The sequence below is a fragment of the Lepidochelys kempii genome, chromosome 1 (assembly GCF_965140285.1).
Source record: "Lepidochelys kempii isolate rLepKem1 chromosome 1, rLepKem1.hap1, whole genome shotgun sequence".
Classification (NCBI taxonomy): Eukaryota; Metazoa; Chordata; order Testudines; family Cheloniidae; genus Lepidochelys; species Lepidochelys kempii.
This window is the reverse complement of record NC_136380.1, coordinates 112,086,803-112,105,825: the sequence shown is the minus strand read 5'-3', so window position 1 is coordinate 112,105,825 and position 19,023 is coordinate 112,086,803. Positions and strand designations below refer to the sequence as shown.

The 19,023-nt window shown below is 40.7% G+C and overlaps 1 protein-coding gene across 3 annotated transcripts in view; it reads right to left on the bottom strand.

Annotated features, from left to right (window-relative positions):
* The window catches only part of SLC9D1 (solute carrier family 9 member D1), a 71,931-nt gene that overhangs the window by 25,173 nt on the left and 27,735 nt on the right, over nucleotides 1-19,023 (bottom strand). For all 3 annotated transcript variants that reach the window (XM_073350459.1, XM_073350468.1, XM_073350477.2), the window contains exons 3-7: nucleotides 13,841-14,020; nucleotides 11,363-11,554; nucleotides 9,510-9,638; nucleotides 6,376-6,468; nucleotides 4,756-4,942 (exon numbers count right to left, since the gene is read on the bottom strand). In XM_073350459.1, coding sequence (XP_073206560.1) covers nucleotides 4,756-4,942; nucleotides 6,376-6,468; nucleotides 9,510-9,638; nucleotides 11,363-11,554; nucleotides 13,841-14,020 — 781 coding nt within the window. The remainder of the gene's footprint in view (nucleotides 1-4,755; nucleotides 4,943-6,375; nucleotides 6,469-9,509; nucleotides 9,639-11,362; nucleotides 11,555-13,840; nucleotides 14,021-19,023) is intronic.

Sequence of the window (19,023 nt, the reverse complement as noted above, 5' to 3'; positions counted from 1 at the left end):
TTGGACAGGAATAAGAGTGGATTTCTGGTCATTTACCAGAAAGCCTAGTGGCTGGAAGGTCGATTGGATGAGACGGATGTCAGCTCTGGACCGGCCTCTAACCAGCCAGTTGTCGAGATATGGGAATACGAATATGATATGAAAGGGATATGAACTCCCTTTTTTCTGAGAAAAGCTGGCACCACTGCCACACATTTAGTGAAGACCCATGGGGTGATGGACAGGCCGAACGGAAGAACTGCAAACTGGTAATGAACGTGGTTCACGACAAATCTTAGGAATCGTCTGTGGCCTCAGAAAATCAATACATGGAAGTATGCGTCCTTGAGATCGAGAGCAGCATACCAATCCCTTGGATCCAGAGAAGGAATGATGGAAGCCAAGGAGACCATGTGGAACTAAGTTCTTGAGATAGCGGTTGAGACAACGCAGATCTAGGATTGGTCTGAAACCACCCTTGGCTTTCAGGATTAGAAAGTAACAGGAATAGAACACCTTTCCTCTTAGGTTGAACAGAATCTTCCACGGCTCTGACTGAAAGGAGGATTTGGACTTCTTGTTCCAACAGTTGCTCATGAGAAGGGTCCCTGAAGATGGACAGGGAAAGGGGGTGAGACGGTGGGGTAGACAAAAACTGGATGATGTATCCCACTTCAATTGTTCTTAGAACCCAATGATCCGAGGTGATGTGGGTCCAGGCATAGAGGAAGCATGAGAGTCGGTTGGAAAACAAAGGGGAAGCTGGATCCTGTGTTGAGGGGATTGTAATGTTGACCTTGAGCGTCTCATCAAAATGAGTGCTTCAAGGTCCCCGAGTGTCTGGGGTCAATCTGTATTGGTCCTGCTGAGGAGATTGATGGAGGGAGCCCTTCATCTGAATCTCCTGCTCTTCCTCCTCTGTTGATCTTGTCTTGCTGACTGGGCAAAGCAGAAGCCAGTCTGTTGGGGCCTCTGGTGCTTTCTGGATACAGCCAGGATATCATCATCAGACAATCCCTTGATTCTCTACCACAAATTTACATATGGGTCCTGAGATGACTCAGGAGCCCTATCCTGGAACCACAGATCTGCCTGCAGTAGGTAGACATTTCCTGGTAGGTCAGCTGCCTGCTGGGAGAAAGTTTTTTTTTCCCCTTCCTTCTTTCTCTTTTCAGCTTCGAGGGCAAGGTATACAGATCAAAGATTTCAAGGTCACCTTAGAGTCTTTAAGGTTATCTAGTTTAGCATCCATTTGCTCTGAAAAGAGTAATGAGCCTTCAAAGGGGAGGTCTTGAAGTATTTGTTGCACCTCATATAGAAACCCTGAGGACTGCAACCACAAGCTCCTGTACCCGGTTACAGCTGTGGCCGTTGATCTGGCTGCAAAATCAGCAGCATCCAAAGCTGCTTGAAGGTAAGTCAGTGCCACTGTCTTCCCTTCCTTGACTAAGGATGAGAACTCTTGTCTAGACACCTGGGGGAGCAAGTCCTTAAATGTTAGCATGGACTCCCATATATTAAAATTACAGCAGCCTAGCAAGGCTTGCTATGCTGAGCTGTAGAAGTCTGTGGAGTAGGCCTTCTGAACAAAAAGGTCCAATTTCTTTGGGTCTTTCACCTTCAGCATGGACCCTGCTTGACCTTGTTGATTCCTTCTGTTGGCAGTCGCCATAACCAGGGACCCTGGGGGTGATGCAAGGAAAGGAACTTGTACCCTTTAGCTGGTACAAAATATTTACGTTCTGTATGGTTCACTGTAGGAGGGATAGAGGGAGGGATTTGTCACAGTGCCCTGACTGGATCCATAATGGCCTCGTTAAGTGGTAGAGCCACTCTAGAGGGGCCTGCTGCAGACAAAATATCTAAGAAACTATGTGTTGTCTCCTTGACCACCTCTGCTTGTATTCAAAGTTTGAGGCTTCCCACTTTAACAAATCCTGGAATGCTTGTGGTCATCTTGTGGTGGGGACACCCCTGCTGCCACCACTGCCTTGTCTGGGGAGGACGATAAAGAGGCTATGACCAGCCAAGCAGCCTCCGTCACTTCCTCAATGTCAGCAAAGACCTGTGGTACTTCTTCCTTCCTAAGAAGGAAGTGGGCGGAGTGGTGTCAGCAGGGCCCTTTAGACCAGTGCTATGAGCGCACAGCACCAGAGGGCGCTCGAGCTGACCAGACAGTTACTAATAGGGGAAAAAATTCCAGCAACTGTGCTCAGGGCACGCACACACCTACACTGGAATGGACATGTGCAAGCACTCGAAAAAGAACAACAAGTTGCACAGTTGTCTGAGGTTCTGCACCAAAAAATTAAAATTTTCTGCACACAGTATTTTAAAATTCTGCAAATTTTATTTGTCAATAAATAAATATGGAGGCTCCAAAATGGCAATGGGGAGCACAGGCCACTGGCTGCATGGAGGTGGGAGATCACCCCCAACCATCCCAGGACATGGACTCAGCAGTGAGGCTGCACCTGACCTTGACACAGCGCAAGGCCTGGACCTGCCCCCTGCGCAAGCTGCACCACGTGTGGGCAGGCAGGCTCAGCCCAGCAGATACAAGTGTGGAGTGGCTTAGTGTGGGTGGGATCCAGTGTGTGGTGAGAGGGTTTTGTGTGGGCCAGTTTGGGGTCCAGGTATAGGGGGTCTGAATGCACAGAGGCTTGTTGAGGGTTCCAGGTGCAGGGGCAATAGGACTCTTCAGGGGCTCCAGGTGAAGTTGGTTGCAGATCAGAAGGAGGGGTCTGAGTGTGTAGGGTTCAGAGGGGGGTCCAGGTGTAGGGGACTCATTGGGGTGGTCCAGGTGCAGGGGGATGCGGTTCATCAGGATAGGGGTTCGAGTGTGGGGAGCTCAGGGGGAAGGGAGGTGGTCCAGATACAGGGTAATGGGGCCAGGTGTAGGGCCCGGGTGCAGGGGGGTGTTGAATGCAGGAAGTGAGACTCGGTACGGGGGATTCAGGTGGAGGGCTCGGTATGGGGGTTCTGGGTGTGGAGGGGTGACACTTGGCAGGGGGACTGGATGTACAGGAGTTGGATGGACGGGGGGTAGAACTCCCCATACAGTGACCCTTCCCCCAGGGCGGAAGAACTATGGGGGCAGGAATCAGAGTGTGTGTGTGTGCAGAGTTTCCTGCAGCCCAGGGAGGTTTCTGAGGGGGGTCTGACCCAGCCCCAGCCGCTCCTTGCAAGGAAGAGGAAGTCCCATCCTCCCCTAACCCCAGCCTAGACAGGATTAACAGCTGAGTTAGGCATAGGGTAGGAGCTACTGGCTAGGGCATCCCTAGCCCTGCCACTCCCCCCGCTATAGTGATTTACTTCAAGTACCTGAAGCAGCCAGCAGTGAAGTGACGTGCCTGTGCTGCTGGGGAGAGGTACATGACCACTCTTGCAGCTTCCCTTTGCTTCCCTGTTAGAAAGTCATTTTTCTGCGGGGGAGAAAAAAAATCTTTGGGGGACATGAATTCTGTGGACACACAGTGGCGCAGAATTCCCCTAGGAGTAATCATTTGACTTGAATAACCTTTATTACTGGTCATGATTAAGGCTAAGATTTTATCATGGTTATTTTTAGTAAAAGACATGGACAGGTTATGGGCCATGAACAAAATATCACGGAAGCCGTGACCCGTCATCTGTGACTTTTGCTGATGTGGCTCCATTGTTTCCCCTGCCACTGTGGTGGCTAGGAGCTGCTGGGTTTTCACCTCCACCCCACCTCACCCCACAAGGCTGTCCCCAGTTGCTGGAACCTGAGGCGGCTGTCGCCTGTTGCTGGAACCCTGCCGGGGCCGCACTGGCTGCCAGCTCCAGTCCCACAGACCCAGGGGCTGAAGCAGAAAATGTCATGGAGTTCTCTGGAAGTCTCTGCTTCCATGACCTCTGTGACGTTAAAGTAGCCTTAGTAATGATAAATGAGAAGTAAACAACAAATTTTGATTAATAGAATCCAGGTTGACTTGTAGGGCTGACAGTTTGAAAACAAAACAAAAATCTTTTCACCTGTAAACTGAGCAAATAATTAAACATGGAATTCACACACTGGAATTTTTACAGTCACATGGAGTAGAATTACACTAAGTGAAGTGTGTAGGAATGGGAGTACATTTCTTCTAAAAGGAAAAAACTAGCAAATGCAGAACAAGTGCATAATTTAAGGAAAACGTTCAGATTCAGAGCCCTGAAATTTCCATTCATAATTTTCTTATTTATTTAACCAAAAACTATTAATTGAGAATGCTGTCTTAACTTTCCATGTAGGTGGATGTGCTACAGAAGCTAAAAGCATTTGGGGGATAGACTAATTAGCAGGCCTCAGACTGCAGAAAGAAGGTGCAAGTTATTGGGTCAGGCCTTTCTGCCCTCATGGCAGATTGGTAGTAGCAGTCTTAAACTGGCGATTTAGCACAAACATGAAAATCACCTGTGGCCGAAAGGGTTAAAAATCAGTGTGGGACTCCATTACAGAGGGATGTCATAAAAGAGAACATGACACCTTATAAGTAAATGATGTTATTATCTATTCAGATATTTCTATTGATATTTTAGAGGAAGTGAGCCTGTGCAAACCATACAAAAACAAGCAAGCACCAATGCTTGGTATTATCAAATAATACTCCAGGCTCCCCATCAAGTTAGTACATTAAATAGTAATGGCAATGTTCTTTTTTCTATTTTGTGTCAGGTCATTAGTATGATGCTCAACCATTTTGAGAATTTATTACAGACATTTTTAATCAGTGCTGTCATTGGGACAATCCATATGTAAATTGCACCTACCTTCTTTATCTCCTCGAGCACTCCCTACAAGGAATCTGGATACTAAGGGTGTGCTGGATAAGGATAAACAAGTAGAAATGAAGACACTCTGTGTTGGTCTAATCTGTAGTAAATGTCCCCATAGTAAGCCAAAAGCAATCATCAGAAGTGTCATGTAACAGGGTCCTTGCAAAGATATCTTCCACACCTTGAGGATAACACAGTTAGATTTGTATTGTATAACCCGAGGGCTATTCTCTCATTGATGAATGTTACATTGGTTTTCAATGCAAGTGAGTAGTAAAATAGATCCATGTGATTTTGGGCTGCAGAACTATGCCATACAAGTAATAGCCCCCCACTACACAGCTCTGCTGAGACTATGTCCAGTGTTGGGTACCTCATTAGATGTATTAGACAAACTGGAGGGAGTTCAGAGAAGAGAAATGAAAATAATTAAAGGGCTAGATGGCCTGACATGGTAATTGTTGACAAATTGAACTATACAAACACCACATAGGCAGAGGAATTATTTAGCATGATGCAAGGAGTATAACTAGGAGTAATGGGATAAAATAAGGAAAAAAAGTTACATATCAGGAAAAACCTCCCAAATATGAGCACTACCATGCTATGGAACAGCTTTTAAGAAAAGCCCCACCCCCCAAAATTATTTAAAACTAGACAGGACAAAACACTAGAAAATATATTGTAGCAGGTACAACTTAATCCAGCAATGGCAAGGTATGGATTAGTATACGGTTTAATAGGTCTTCATCTTGAAGAGCTGTAATTTATGAGTGTCTAGTGAATATAATTTACATAATTAAACTTAGATACCCATATAATTGTCCACATATCAATAAAATAGACCTCCTTTTATGAGCTGACTTTTAACCATCAATTTAAAACAAACATAAGCCATGCAAAATGTGTCTTTTAAACTATTACTGTTATTTGTATTATTGTGCTAGTTTTAATAATTTATTTTGCAACAATATATTTTCAGTTAAAAATAATGTATCTTAACCTTGCATCATAAAACTAGCTGCAGTTTCTGACTCTCTACATTAACAAGTCAACTTTTCTTTAACATATTTGTCTCTTTTTTGCTGTAGTCTGACTGTCTCAATATATAAATTAGGTTATACTATGGTACATGTCTAATCAAGGGCCAACAGGCTCTTACAACACATTTCATCCAGTACACTTTATGTTGTAAATCCATCATATGGTGTTTAATCCGTTAACTGTGCCTTGCAGGACACATGCCTGCATCACAACATTGTGATGTCTACACCTCTACAACTGGATTCAACACCACGGTGTAATATAGTTGGATTGCCCTGCAGTAAGTGTGTGTCTTAATTTCCTAGAAATCATGAACTGTTCTGGGAAAATCAAGAGGGATATTAAAATAGGCACTAGGATAACATTTTTTGCATTCTTTCTCCTCCACCTATCTCCCCCTTCACTCTCAGTATCTGTGGAAAGAACCAGAGATATTTCTCTTACTTTTAAAGATCATGGTCAAACTACATTAAGATATATTGTAGACAGGCTTTTAAATGCTGAAATATAATTGATAACTTCATCACGACCAATCAAATCCTGAAATGCAGAAGTTTTATACAAAAATACCTTTCTCAGCCTTTCAGGGGAAAACTCCAGACCAACTAGAAACAAGGTGAAGAACACACCAAACTCTCCTAATGTCTCCACTTGTACAATAGACTGCAAAATAAGAATATAAAATGTTCAGTGTACTAGTCTGCTTACGAGAATATAATCACATCTACATTACTATTTTAGCTATGCAGTGCTATGGGACATAGGATGGTACATGTACAAATTTCTAGACAGGCAGTACCCAAATTGTGGTCTGTGGAGCACTTACTGGTAGTCATATGGTGCTGGCTCTCTTTGTTCACAACTATTTTTGAAGGTGGCCAGGCTCTCTTTTACAAAGATGACTTACAAACAAGAAGGAACCTGCCTACCTGCCTCTTTTTAGGGGCTGTTGCTACATAAGGAGTGGTGAAAACAGAACAAGAGCTGCCTTCAGGAACTGGCGCCACCAATCACCAATAGGAGACAAATGTCCCAAAGAGTGGAAAAAAATAATGAAGCAGCTGGGCAACATTTCCAGAGGAGAAGGAAACCAACCAGCAGGGAAGTAGGTGCAGGACAAAGACAAGGGGACCAGGTGGCAGAGAAGCATGTACAGGTGCAGCAAGGGGAGAGAATAATAGAACAGATTAAATGAAGAGCAAAAGTAGGTATTAGTTTTTTTCACAAGTGACTGAACACTTCACATTAGACAGCTAAAAATACATAAATACTTCCTTGCAGCAGCTACAGCAGTTACTTTGAAAAGTGATATTGGCATGTTATGTGACTGGAAACAAAAGGGTGATGGCCTGTGCAATCGCACAGAGGTGGTGTCCTGCAAGACAACCTCTCTATTAACATGTGGTGCACACTATGAAAATTATAACGAACCCCTGATCTGTTCTAAAACATCTTTATCACTAAACAGTCAAATTTTTAAAGCATGTGTCTACTGTAAGTACACAGAATTTTTTGTAATTACATATTCATTAACTACCTTCTCTCCAATTTTCAATCCCTCACTTATTGGGCAAATCTCTCTCTTGGAAACTAAAGCTTTGCGTGCTTACTCTGGAAGTGGACTTTTGCTAAGATTGGCTGAAATGAGTTTTGCCATTTTTGTTTGTATTCTTCTAGGAATGCATGAAGGAAGTTGAAAATTTGAGTTTAAGAGAAGTTTATTCTTCCTCCAACAGATTATTTTATCTATGTTTTAAGTCCCACCAAACTAATCTTCTGTTCTCCATTATTGCTACAATAGTCCCTAAACTCCCTCCCCTGCTTCGTCCTCACAGTTTACAGATTACCTGTGACAGATGAAGCAAGACGGAGATAACTAGAGAGTCAGTGACAAATCTTATGTTGAGTCAGATTACAAAATACATTTTTTTTAAAAGATTTTATTCTGTGGCTATGCAGAAAGCAAAGAAAGTTTTCAAAGCACTCAAGTTTGCAGAGGCCAATGCTGAGCATTGCTGAAAATCCCACCCATAACATTATCATCCTTCAGTATTTGACAGTGATTATAAATAAATGCACTAATATAATTTTGTAAGAACCTGACAAGTGCATGACTAACTGCATTAAAATTAATGTAAAGGTGAAGAGACCAGTGCCATTATTTAGTGGAAACATTGTGTTCTGAAAATGTAAATGGTCACTGAAGTCAGTGGGAGCAGAGTTAAGCCAATGCCAAGTACTTTTGAAAATACCATCTATAAGTTTATTTTCAGCTGTAAAGATTTGAATTCTAAAAATGTTCAATGTATTTTGTCTACAAAAGGAATTCATAACAATCCTCATGTGGTTTGCATTAAATACTTCTTCAGTGTTTGTAAAGCACTTTGAGATCTTTTGATTACAATTCCATAGATCAATTTTTACTCATCTCATTTCCCATTTTATAGCAGGGGAGACAGGCCTAGAACTCCTGTTTACACAGACAAGAATTTCACAGTGTTTATTTCTCTTGTGTTTTTGGCAATAATTCTGACAGAATTAAATTTAAAATTAGAGATTCTAAAAGGGCTGAACTTGGTAAATTTGTAAATAAATGCCTATTAATTGCACTTACTGAATATGGATTGATGTCTCCTGAGCTAAATGTACATGAAGCCAAAGGTAGTCCTAAATCACACCTCAGGGGACACATGTCTCTGATGTCTTCATAAGGGAGGGAGCCTCTGCCTAGCTACTATATTGCTTTGCAGGGTTGAATATTTTCTCGACCTATAATTCATTCCAATAGACTGAAGTTGGTGCTCTTCTCTCTGCTATTCAGAAGCCCTGTGGTTGTATCTCTGATCACTCTGCCACCTCTTTGCTTTTCATTGCAGGGAGAAAATGACACAGTGACAGCAAAGTGGAGAAGGCAGATGCCTCTCTTCCCATAGCAACAGCATCACCACCTAATACTTCTCAACAGTTAGAAGATTCAAAGCAAGAGAGGTAGATAGAAAACGGGATAAAGAACACCATTGATTATGGGGAAGTGAGAGATGTTCTCTGTACCTCCCAGACTAGAATCCGGCCTGCCTCTCCCTTCCTCCTACAGGCCGCATCCTTCTAAAACTCAGAGGCGATAGTGTGAAACAATTCTTAGGTTAGTGAATTTTATTTATTTACTCATGAGAAACATGACAGATCATAGGAGAAGACTTGAAGAGCTCTTTGTAAGCTCAAAAGCTTGTCTCTCTCACCAACAGAAGCTGGTCCAATAAAATATATTACCTCACGCATCCTGTCTTTTTAATATCCTGGAACCAACATGGCTACAACAACACAGCACAGATCACAGCAGAGCCCCTGAGTAGGAACAACTATAATACGGAAAAGTAGGGTTTTATTCCAACTCCACAGGAAAACAATTTCTCACTGTAATTAGCCTAGAGAAAACTCACTTGCTTTCATTTAAAAAAAGTAAGTTTTTACCCTTCCTGGGGCTGGAGAAAAACTCGAAAACATGAATGAATGCTAAAGGATCTGAAATCAGAAGGCAAATAAAAAGAACACCAGACGTAGTCTCCTTAAAATCCTACGATTTTCTGGGGCCTGTCTCATGATTTTCAAACAATGGAAGTTGGCAATACTGTAAATCTTTAAAAAAATTATTAAAGCAACCCTAAAAATGAAGACAGGTATTAAAAAAAAAGTCATTCTCTTACCTTAATGCTGTTTAACCCTGATGGTCCCAAGAGTACTCCACAGATGATGTACCCAAACATGGTTGGCAATCCTATCATTGTGCACAACCAGCCACACGGCAAAGATAACATTCCTATGGTCACAATATCCTAGTGTATAAAATTGATTAATATATGAATATAAAAGTCATGAGGAAGTTGTGGTGAAATTAAGGGCTATTTCCAACCCTTAAAGTTTAGTGGCAATGTAAAAATAAATTTAGACAATATCTTCCATCTGCAGAGTTCAAAGAACGTTACAGATATGAATGAACTGAGCCTCAAAACTCTTATGTGGTAAGCATCACTACTGCCACTTACAGATTAAGAAACTGAGGAACAGAGTTGTGTTTTTGTAAATGTAATATACCTTGCCCGTTTTTGCAGCTGAGAGGATTAAAAAAGTAATTTTTTTAACCTGTAATTGATGTTTCTGTATATTAGACACACAGCTCTGGAAAGCTGCTCTCAGCACACAAGTCAGACAAAAAAATCTGACACAGATCAGACAGTGATATTATGCCAAAAGTTTTGGCTCTGAGGACTTTGAATCCTGCCATGTCTCTCTTGACCTTCCCAAATGAAGCTTCCATAAGAGAGAAATACAAGGAAATATTAAAGGAAGAGCTAAATCCATAATATTAAAAAGTATCAGCCAGAAGTAGCTCATATTCCCAAATGAAAAACAAACCAACTGTCGCAAAAAAATTCAAAATGAACAACAAGAATGCTAATGAACCACGTATATCAAAGCATTAATATCTGTAATACTAATGAGAGACCTTCCAAACTGGTGTATCCAAAATACAGAAACATCATTTACATATAAAACATTCTAATTTCTGGATTCATCAGTCTGGAATTAGTCCCTTACAGAAGAGAATGGCGGGGGTGCATGCAGCAAAGTCTTTCGATAACTGATCTCAAAACTGGCCAAAAATGTGGCAAAAACATGGCCAAAAATGTCTCAGTAGTTACATAAAGTGTTGGTCTGGTGAAAAAGTATAAACTACAGGTTTGCATCTCTAATTCTATCCAGATCTATCCCCTCTCACATCCCAAAAAGGAGGCGGCCCCAGGCTTTCATACTACAAGCTCAAAATCAGATAACCTTTGCATTTTTCTTTGCCCATTTCTTTCTTCTAATATTTTAGCTAGAGAAAAACAAAGGAAGCGTTATGTCTCCTACCGGAAAGTGAATAGACAGAACAGAGTTTCTTACTTCTTGCAAAAGATTCTGCACCACCACCACCACCGATTCATTCGAACTGCAAACTGATCTGAAGATTGAGGGTCCTGGAACAAGAGGATGCTCTATGACCCTTTTAGGCAATGGTTCACAGTCCTGATGAAGGGGAAATGACTCACTACGAGGGAGGAAACACAAGAAATGTGTGTTTGGGAGAGACAGGGCAAGACCAAGGATCCTTTACACCAAAACATCTGGTACATGTTGACTGGTGCTTCTGCTAGAAGCTCACATGATGAGAACAACTGATACAAGTTTTCCAGACTGGTGGTATCAGATTGCAGAATTTTTTTTATTTTAAACTACAGTCTTAGTATGTACAGTTCAAAGGGCTGAAAGAAGACGAGTGCTTTTGCCTTGTCTGAAGAAATTTGTTTTAAAAATGTTTAAAAGATTTGTTTTTTAAAAGTTAAGGGCTGATAATAGTGTTCTGAACATGTAAAATACATTCTTTTCCTTATCTTCAGGAAGATCAAGGTAAGTGCAACACTAAGTTTTTGATAAGGGAACAAGGGTGGAATTTGAGAACTTTTCCATCTACTAGATCAAGATAGACAATACTCTAAATAAATGTATAACAATTTACCTTTATGAAATGGCGATCAGCACGAGGGATGGTTGAATCCCTGGGCTTGGTAAGTATATACTGATTGTTTTGGGAATCAATAAGCATGCTAAGACCTAAGTCATCTTCCACTTTTCTTTTTGAAATATTTCTCTTGGAGTCTGCTTCATCTTCTTCCACCCTTAAAACTGCTTCAAAGTTGACACCTCTCACCTGGCAGAAAGCAAGCATTTCTCAGTAGAAAAGTAGATATTCAAGTCTCAGACTGATATTTTTTACACAATCTGCTTTTTATAACAAACATATAAACAAGTTCAAATACTGATTAGATATTGAGGGTTTGTTACTATAAAGATAACACAATTAGGAATTTAGGGAATGAAGACACTGATGGGGACAGGCATGAATGGCACTAGAGTGATGTCAGTGTTGGAAGGGAGGCAGTATGGCCTAGTGTATAATACACCAGACTGGAATTCAGGAGACAGGGTTCTATTCCTGGCTCTGCCATTGATCTGCTGAGTGACCTTGGGCAAGTAACTTCACCTCCCTATACCTCAGTTTCCCCGTATGTAAAATGGGTCTTTCCAAAGCGCTTTGAGATTTACAGATGAAAGGCGCTATATAAGCACTAGGTGTTACTAATTAACAATGAGTGTTGAAGACTCTGAACATCTAATGGGCCAATATGAACACTTCTGGAGTCTGTCTCCTAAAAGGAGTATTTATTGTATGTGGATTGCACATGACAAGTCCTGTTTGCCTGTTTTATGTGCGATTGCTATTATCTTGCATAGGAGGCTTAATAGAATTATTTTCCTTTCCTTTTTATAAGAACATAAAAATGGCCATACTGGGTCAGACCACAAGTCCATATAGCCCAGTATCCTGTCTTCCAACAGTGACCAATGCCAGATGCTCCAGAGGGAATGAACAGAACATTCATCAAGTAATCCATCCCCTGTCGCCCATTCCCAGCTTCTGGCAAACAGAGGCTAGGGATACCATCCCTATTGTGTTATCCTAGTTGGCTATATTTTTGATGAAAACTTATGTTTAGATTACTGATTCTCTGTTAATAGTGCTCTTTTCCTTACAAAAGTCTGGTTTGTAGCCCAGGTTTGGTATTAGTTACATGTTTTGCTTTGGTTCAAGAAAAATTACAAGAAAATACTGAATGCTTCTTGCTAAACTGAAGTGGGGACCTGAGAAGGCCTCTGACTGATACTTTATTCCTTCTCCCCCACCAGCAGAAGCAGAGGGAGGAAGAGAGAAAAGAAATATATTGGAGAAAAAGGAACCATTCAACCTCTTGCCAATTAGCAGGAAATGCAGCATGAAAGGGGTCTGCAGACACACCTGGCCTCCTTCCACACAGCCTGACACCATTAGGCTGTACCACTACTAGCAGGGGTAACAGAACACAGTGCTATTGCCAACTACTCCCTGGTCACTGGTGCTCCTGCTAACCATGACCCCCCCATCTACAAGGATGGGCCAGCTTAGAGTAGAAAAAACATAACAGCTAGTTGTTTCCCAGCAGGAGGCCACCACAAAAGGGGCCTAGAGAGGCCCCGGCTCCCTCCTAAAGGACAACTTCCTGTCCCCCGTAACACAACTCATGAACTGCACAGACCTTGCACCAGGTACTGCAAGCCAACAAAAACCTTTCCCACCAGAACTTCCAAGAGTAGAAGCCAAGGCCAAAGAGCTGCGACCTTATGTTCAGATAACAGGACTGACTGGAGAGGCTCTAAGGAAGGCTGATGGAGAAGGCATGGAGAAATGGATGTGTTCCTTACTCCAACACACTCACAAGGTTAACCTGGGGATTGTTTCTTTCCCCGAGTCTCCCACACCCACAGAGCCATTGCAATTAGTCCAAGATACTGAAAACAGATGAAGTCCATGGAAAAAAGCCACTGCAAATGCAACAGAGGTGTTTCATGCCCTTACCTTGTACACTATTCCTTTTTTCAGACTGTGAAACCTAATTTCAAGGGTTCTCCTTCTCCCATTATATTCTCAACAAAAAAGGAGGAAGAAAAAAAAATCAGAAATAAAAATGGAGGCTAATTTTAACAGGGTGAGCCTGTATTTTGAGAGCCTAGACACTCCAAATATCATTGGGCTAGAGGACCCTGAACGGTTATGTCAACATCACGATGTGCAAGTCTGTTCCACAACCTAATAGTTAAAAGTGGCAATCATATTTAAGACTTCCAGACCATAAGAGACAAAACACACTAGTGATATGGGAGATGACAGAGTACCTGCTTCCTGGCAAGCAGTCATAATAGCTCTAAACAAACAATTTCTTCTGTGGGAATCAAGGGACAAGAAAGATATGTAATAAGGTCAAATATTTTAAAGTTGTCACTAAAATTACCACCACCATTTATTACATCTGACATAAAAGTAGCATCAATGCAATGCTTAGTTCGATCTAAAAATGAAAGTATATGAATTAAAAAGCAGAACGATTTCTACATCACTTACTGATTTGTTGTCATCAAAGGCATGTTCTTCTATTTCCTCTTCCAGCCTATCGGCCGCTTTCCTAACATCTTCAAGAATTTCATCTAGCATGGACAGGCTTTTATTTTGATGCTGCATGTTCTTAAGGGCTTCAACCTGATGTTTTTCTGCTGCTAAAAGTTCAACATATTCTGTTTCCTCCTGTTGGATTTTACAGCAAATACGAATGAAGTTTTTATTTGATCTTTGAACAGGACAACATTCCACCTTATTAACATTTATTTATACTATTTTTGAAACAAACCATTTTACAAGAATTAGAACTTCATAGCAAATTTTATGCAAATAATTCTACTGAGACTTCACAGTTATTTTTCTACCTTTTATTTATTACTTGAGAAAACTCATCTTACAGGTGGATTCCTCTGTTCTTTTATAACATTTAAAAGCAGTTGGAAAGCTGAGGACCAGGAAGTATCACAGAGGGGACACCCTAATATATCTTCTAGAGAGTTTCTTAATTCCAAAGCCAAGTACAATTGAAAAATATATATTTTAGCAAGGAAATTAGAGCATAGTGAACTAAAAAGTATGACTTCACTAGCTATTACTAAGCAAACAAATATAATGGAAAATATGCTCAAAGTTTTATAAACCTCTATATAAAATCAGGATTTTTTTTTTTAAAGGCCACAATTGTACAACCATAAACAGAAAAAACATGAACATGTCAAGTGAACTCAGAAAAGGGAAGGTGAGATTTATAAGCATGCTTTCCAACAACAGAAATTAGCAGGTAAGAAAATATTTCTTTTTCAAAGATGCATCCGCTAACCCTTACAAATGGGATGTAGATAATCAGAAAAAGTGTTTACACTGAGAAAAAGCATTCTAAATAGAGAACAAGATGAAACAAAAAGGTAAGCCTGTGTTTGGTTTGGCTGTGACCTAGAGATCGCTCTGGTAAATAAAGCTTCAGATACCAGAGATCTAATTCGTAGCATGTGGAAAAAGTAGAGATCAACAATCAAGTAGCTGTGTTGCATAAAATGGTTGAGGTTCCTGCTCACTCTGTATAAAAAGACACTGCTGCATTATATGTCCTGATGTCAGAAGGCAATTAAATGCCTGATTTCTTGTGCACCTTTCCAAGTCAATGTCTTATGCTTTTAGTCTGAAGTGTTTTGGTCCCTGCACTTCAGATGTAAGGAAGAACAAAGTGCTGACATCTGGTGATTCAGTACATTACAAATATACTGTTATGGCTTCACTATCAAATTTTAGCTGTTTCTCCTCCTCTGGAATTTCAGGTGCAGAAAGATTTCAGAGTAGCAGCCGTGTTAGTCTGTATTCGCAAAAAGAAAAGGAGTACTTGTGGCACCTTAGAGACTAACCAATTTATTTGAGCATAAGCTTTCGTGAGCTATAGCTCAAGTGAGCTGTAGCTCACGAAAGCTTATGCTCAAACAAATTGGTTAGTCCCTAAGGTGCCACAAGTACTTCTTTTCTAGGTGCAGAAAGGATAGCAGAACAATGGAAGGTGCAATATTATCTATTGACAATGTACCAGCTCAAATAGGCTACTGGTCAAGGTTACAACTACTAAGATTGCAACCTTTAACTAGTAAGTAGTTACTGAAGCAAGAGATTCATAGAATGCTCTGTCAACAGGGTGGAGTGATTTAAATCAAGGCTATTTAAATCATGATTTAAACCACCAACTGGAAAGCCTTGAATTAAATAATTGATTTTAAATCAACTTTTCTATTTGTACTTGTTCTTTTCTAAAGAAAGGTGCATTCTCATTGGCTGACAACCATTAAAACACCTTAATTTACAACTAGAGTCTTTGTACCAAATCTAGTGCATCTTTTTGCTACCTAGGAGGGTACGTTATAACTATATCTGTTTTATTTAAGCAATTACATAATAAGAATATGAAAATATTAAGCTAACTGTACATTTTAGTATGTTAGAAAATGGTGAATGATATATTGCTTATTAACTAATTAACTCTCTCATGATTTGTGTCAAGGTGCCTTAGGATCATAGAATATCAGGGTTGGAAGGGACCTCAGGAGGTCATCTAGTCCAACCCCCTGCTCAAAAGCAGGACCAATCCCCAATTAAATCATCCCAGCCAGGGCTTTGTCAAGCCTGACCTTAAAAACTTCTAAGGAAGGAGATTCCACCACCTCCCTAGGCAACGCATTCCAGTGTTTCACCACCCTCCTAGTGAAAAAGTTTTTCCTAATATCCAACCTAAATCTCCCCCACTGCAACTTGAGACCATTACTCCTTGTCCTGTCCTCTTCCACCACTGAAAATAGTCTAGAACCATCCTCTCTGGAACTACCTCTCAGGTAGCTGAAAGCAGCTATCAAATCCCCCCTCATTCTTCTCTTCTGCAGACTAAACAATCCCAGTTCCCTCAGCCTCTCCTCATAAGTCATGTGTTCCAGACCCCTAATCATTTTTGTTGCCCTTCGCTGGACTCTTTCCAATTTATCCACATCCTTCTTGTAGTGTGGGGCCCAAAACTGGACACAGTACTCCAGATGAGCCTCACCAATCTAAGGATGGTAACTGGAATTTAATTAAAAACACAAAACCGTATATCCAATTTATTTTTATTAAACAAAACAACTTTAAATGTTTTGGATAAATCTCTTATCACAACATGCATCACATTTACAACTAAATGATTTATTAAAACAGCAGGATTAACAATAGCCAGTGAATTAATATTTCAAGTCAGCCTTGGGAAAAATTTCAAATATGCCTAAGTGAAAATGACTGAAGCTTAAGTTCCTACTCACCTAAGTCTATTCAAAATGAGAGTCTCCTAAAATTACTTAGGCTGACCTATTGTTCCAGATTTATAAAGCTTGACTTCAAACGCTAGATGTTTTCCCCGATTCTTCATATAGAAAAGCAGCCTTTAACTCAATGTTTTTGATAAAGGCTCATGGAACCAGCATATTTATTTTAAAATTAATGTTTTAAAACATTTTAATAAGTTTAGGCCTTAACATATTTTGTATTAAGTTTTCTTTTTAAAAATAAACCTGTTTAAAATGAAATCTGAATTTATTATAATTTAAATAAAATTTTAAAAAAATCTGATTTTTTCCAAAAGAATTGTTGATTTTAAATCCACTCTCTCGGTCAGAGCACAAAACATTACCATGAGTTTCTTTGGAATAGGGAAGAGAATGAAGGTGGTAGAGAGAAACATTTTTAAAAGACTGAGATGCATTAACTTAGTGAGAGCATGTAAGAATTTGGAAAATAGAATGTGATGCCAGGCTTCTGCTTTTGTTTGGATCCAAAACACTAGTAACAGCCACTATCTGGACCTTAATGGATCTAACACCAACACCAAGCATAAAAAATTGTATTGCATGTAGCAGAAGACATGAGCAGTTTTCTTTTATAAATGACATTGTTCTCCCTTTACACAGAGAACAAGTCCATCCCATTTAGTGACAAATCATTAATAGCTTCTTTGATGTTAATGTTGTGACAACAATCTGTTCAGAACAACCCTGTCACTTCAGATTACCCCTTTAAAACTCTTTCCAGTCACAGACTCCAGGTTGTGACGAAAACCCTGGCCTTGGTGTACAGATTTGTTTATTGTCATGTTTAGAATTGCCAGAACCCACAGTCTCACTGGCACGATGAAAATTACCCTTTGCCAGACAGATCTTTGACAATGTTCCTAGAATAAGTGGTGTTGGGGGAAAAATTAACAGCAAATGTGGCCAGGCCAAATGTCAATAGCTTTAGCTTTTCTATCTAGTCCCCTGGTAAAGACTATTTGCACTTTCATACTTTTCTGGGAGGCTGTATGCTTCCCAACCCTTTATAGCTCTCTGCTAGAAAGCACTGTTTGAAGGGTAAAAACGTCTCCCAGCAGCTCTGGATCTGATGCACAGACACTCTCCTTGTACTGTGAGAGAAATATAGGATGCCTTTAGAATCCTGGTGGTTTTTCCTTACAAGAGGAGCAATTCATGCCAGCTCCTCCCCTAGGTCAGGACTGTGACAGGTTCGGCCACAGAGACCCCCTTGGGACTGTCACCTGATGCGTTGAGACTACCGCTGAGCCCTTTTTCCCTGCCAGCTTTGGTCTTCAGAATCCTGCCTTGTTGAGCCAGACACACTAGCCTGCTGCAAACACAGACTCAGGTCTGAACCATGTCCCCCAAAGCTGCAAACTTAACTGAGAATGTCTTAGCAAGTGTTCCTGTCTCTAGCACCCAGACACCCAGCTCCCAATGGGATCCAAACCCCAGATAAATCCGTTTTAAACTGTATAAAGCTTACACAGGGTTAACTCAAATTGTCCGCCCTCTATAACACTGATAGAGAGCTATGCACAGCTGTTTGCTCCCCCAGATATTAGTCACTAACTCTGGTTCAATAATAAGCAAAAGTGATTTTATTAAATATAAAAGTAGGATTTAAGTGGTTCCAAGTAATAACACACAGAACAAAGTAAGTTACCAAACAAAATAAAACAAAACCACGCAAGTCTTAGCCTAATACATTAAGAAACTGATTACAGATAAAATCTCACCCTCAGAGATGTTCCAGTAAGCTTCTTTCACAGACTGGACTCCTTCCTAATCTGGGCCCAATCCTTTTTCCTGGTACAGTTCTTATTTGCTCCAGCTCAGGTGGTAACTAGGGGATTTCTCATGACTCGAATCCCCTTTGTTCTGTTCCACCCCCTTTTATAGCTTTGGCACAAGGTGGGAATCCTTTGTGTCTCTGTGCGTTCCCTCCCCTCCTTATAAATGGAAAAGCACCAGGTTAAAGATGGAGTCCAGTAACAGGTGACATGGTCACATGTCCTGTGAGCCCCGGCTCCTTTCCTCCAGGACTGGCCTGCATGTGTGCAGTGGAGGCTTGCAAGTAAACAGAGCCATTTACCACCAATTATCCTTCTTGATGGGAGCCATCAAGATTCCAAGCCACCATTAATGGCCCACACTTTGCATAGTTACAATTGGAGTTCAGAGTAACACTTTATATTTCTAGCTTCCGATACATTCATACGAACAGGATGAACACGCTCAGTACATGATGAGCTTTGTAATGATTCTTTACAAGAGACCTTTTGCATAAAGCATATTCCATTTACATTATATTTACACTCAAGCATATTTCTATAAACATATGGAGTGCAACATCAC